The sequence below is a fragment of the Suricata suricatta genome, chromosome 7 (assembly GCF_006229205.1).
Source record: "Suricata suricatta isolate VVHF042 chromosome 7, meerkat_22Aug2017_6uvM2_HiC, whole genome shotgun sequence".
In the NCBI taxonomy this organism is placed as follows: Eukaryota; Metazoa; Chordata; class Mammalia; order Carnivora; family Herpestidae; genus Suricata; species Suricata suricatta.
Genome location: NC_043706.1, coordinates 190,685 through 193,536, shown reverse-complemented (window position 1 = coordinate 193,536; position 2,852 = coordinate 190,685). Strand labels below are relative to the sequence as shown.

The 2,852-nt window shown below is 58.1% G+C and overlaps 1 protein-coding gene across 1 annotated transcript; it reads left to right on the top strand.

The window, feature by feature from the left end:
- The first annotated feature begins 874 nt into the window (after positions 1-874).
- LOC115296411 (gamma-aminobutyric acid type B receptor subunit 1-like) lies at positions 875-2,669 on the top strand. The gene is made up of 3 exons (XM_029944878.1): positions 875-1,010; positions 1,144-1,221; positions 2,495-2,669. The coding sequence occupies exons 1-3, from the start codon at positions 875-877 to the stop codon at positions 2,647-2,649; spliced, it is 369 nt and encodes a 122-aa protein (XP_029800738.1). The 3' UTR covers positions 2,650-2,669.
- The last annotated feature ends 183 nt before the right edge of the window (positions 2,670-2,852 follow it).

The window sequence follows — 2,852 nt, the reverse complement described above, 5'->3', positions numbered from 1 at the left end:
TCCATATCCTCCTCTGACTGCTCATCTAGCTCTTACAGGATGGGAGCAGAGGGAAGCCGCGGGGGTCTGGGTTTGCAGGAACTGGAAAGGGGCAGGCAAAGTGCGCTGTCTCTCCCCAGCGCTCCCCAGCTAATGCCAGGAGTCTCCCTTGGGTGCTGGGGACCAGGGGCTGATGCCTTGCCGGTCGCACCCACGACTCAAGGAAAGCCAGATCCGGCAAACCTGCCATTTGCAAAGGAAACATGTTGAGTTTCCTTGCTGGATAAACAAGCATTCCTAATTTTTGTGTACTGTGCATAGTTTGGCTTTTCTAGATTGCATTTTCTTATAATTTACCACACTTAACGTGTGTATTTGCCAGGCTTCTGTGAGCTGAACTGCCCACACCCCACCCAGCCTCCTAAGAGAGCCATTGTGTGGCCTCCTGAGGGAAGTCTCTTTCCTGCCCCGCCACCTCCCAGCCTCCTCCCCCCCCCCCCCCCCCCCCCCCCCCCCCCCCCCCCCCCCCCCCCCCCCCCCCCCCCCCCCCCCCCCCCCCCCCCCCCCCCCCCCCCCCCCCCCCCCCCCCCCTCCCCCTGCTTTCAGCTCCCTCCTCCCACCCCCCCCTGCCCCCCAGTCCTCTCCCCCACCCTCCTCCCCCCACCCCTGCTGGAGGGCCGCTGGGCTGGCTTCGGTAGGAAGAGTAACAGGCAGCTCTGGAGCAGGAATCAGGGGTCACTGCATTCTGTCTTGTGGGTCTTTAAAGAGGCCGATGCAACTTTCCAAGGAATTAGAACCCAAGCCAACAGAAGAGAAATGTCTAAAATTAAAACGAAAGTCACTGGGGAAATAGATCCTGTGATTCTGTCTGTCAGGAGAGAGAGGATGAGCAGGAATGTTGGAAGCTTTAGAAGCCAGACTCCAAGTGCCAGACATCCGCCGTGAGAGGTGTGCGGCTGCGGATACTGTAGATGTGGAAGATGTTCCTGTGCATTTACGTCATGCTGGGGTCCACCCTGTACTGCCTTTCGGTCAGATTGCGGGTTCAGGAGACCCCTGGGTCCTCCCAGCCCTCGAGGGGCTCAGGGGGAGGCCAGAGCCTGGAAGGCTGCCTGGGGCTCTGGGCGGGGCCCTCACCCTCCGCCCCCCACTGCCCCTGTCCAGGCGGAAGCTACAAGAAGATCGGCTACTATGACAGCACCAAGGATGACCTTTCCTGGTCCAAAACGGACAAGTGGATTGGTGAGCAGCCTGCCCCTGTTTTCCTTCAGTGCCTGTGAGCAATCGAGGGAAAGCCTGTGTGACCAGGGTGGGTGTGGAGGCAGCAGCGGCCTTAGGTTGGAGTGCGGGACGGGAGGGGCGGCTGGACTGGGACCCGGCGAAGGGCCTGTGTGTTTGGAGGAACTTGCGGGGCCGGGCTGGGGGGGCTGTGTACTGGGGAGGGGCAGGCGGTTGGTACAAATAAGACATGGGTCAGGTGTGAGGGTCAGAGGTGGGGGTGCGCAGGGCGGCCAGGACACCCCTTTGGGTTCTGTTCCAGTGTTTTGGTGCCTCGCTGTCTCCGAACCAGCTACCTGAGGCCCCCAGCGGCCCCTTCACCTGTCAGGAAAATAGTCGCTTAAACTCTAGGGGAAGCTGCGAACCCTCATGTAACTCTCCCCCACGGGAATGTGCTTGTAAAGGGAACATGGGCAGGGGCTCTGTGTGCTCGGTGGGCTGCCTGATCAGGCAGGGGGCAGACTGAGGGCGACCGCAGCAGGGCGGCGGGTGGAGACGGCTGCCCGCCGGCCGGGCTGGGCGGTCCCGGCGCTGCTGGCGAGCTGACATCTCCTCATAATTTGAATTTAGGACAGTGTTCTCTGCTGCTATAAATGCCACATGGCCTAAATTACACTTTCCTTTTTAAAGCGAAGCAAATTGAAATTAGGTTTTTTTTCCCTGTGAACTTGGTGACATATTTGAGCTTCCCCTATTCATAACTAGAAACCACCTTTGGGTATATCACCCTTTGAGGGTTAAAAATCACAGACCAGCTTTTTCCTAAGGTTAGGAGACCAGGTTGGATACTTTGAAGTCTCTAGATTTATGATTCTACAGCTGTCTTCTGCAGCTTTTGATTTGAGTCATAAGAGACCTCGTGAGGTTTATCTCTGTCATCTCTTCCTTCCCTCCCACTTTCCTTTGCTGCAAAACAGACGGAAAAACGCATAGAACAAATAATGACAGAAACAGATTCGGGCTTTGGTGATACATCTGGGTCTCTAGCTCCACCCTCGCTTCTGACTGCTTCCTGACCCCCTCGCGACAGGGAGCGCTCAGAGGAGGGGCCCTGATCCAGGGCAGTGAGGGCCCCAGGTCCTCACAGCTAGAGACGGTGCCCCATCTTCATTCCTTGTCCGCCCCCCACTTCCATGTGGGAGGGGTCCTCAGCTGACCAGACCCCCCCCCCCGGCCCCGTGCCATGCAGGAGGGGACCCCACCTAACCAGACCCCTCTGACCTCCCATGCCATGCAGGAGGGGCCCCCCCGGCTGACCAGACCCTGGTCATCAAGACATTTCGCTTCATGTCCCAGAAACTCTTCATCTCCGTCTCTGTTCTGTCCAGCCTGGGCATTGTCCTGGCTGTGGTCTGTCTGTCTTTTAACATCTACAACTCTCATGTCCGGTAAGTTTCCTTCCTGACACTTTCCTTGCTCTGTCTGCCCCCCTGCCCCCACCACCCCCAGAGAGTGGGCATGCCTTTCCTGAGGGACCAAGGATAAGACCTTCCCAAGGCTGTGGGCGGTAGACGCTTTCACTCTATGCTTTCCCAGTGGCCACTGGGCTGGAAACCCCCATCCCAGTTCCAAAGCGGCTACCTAAGCACCAAGAG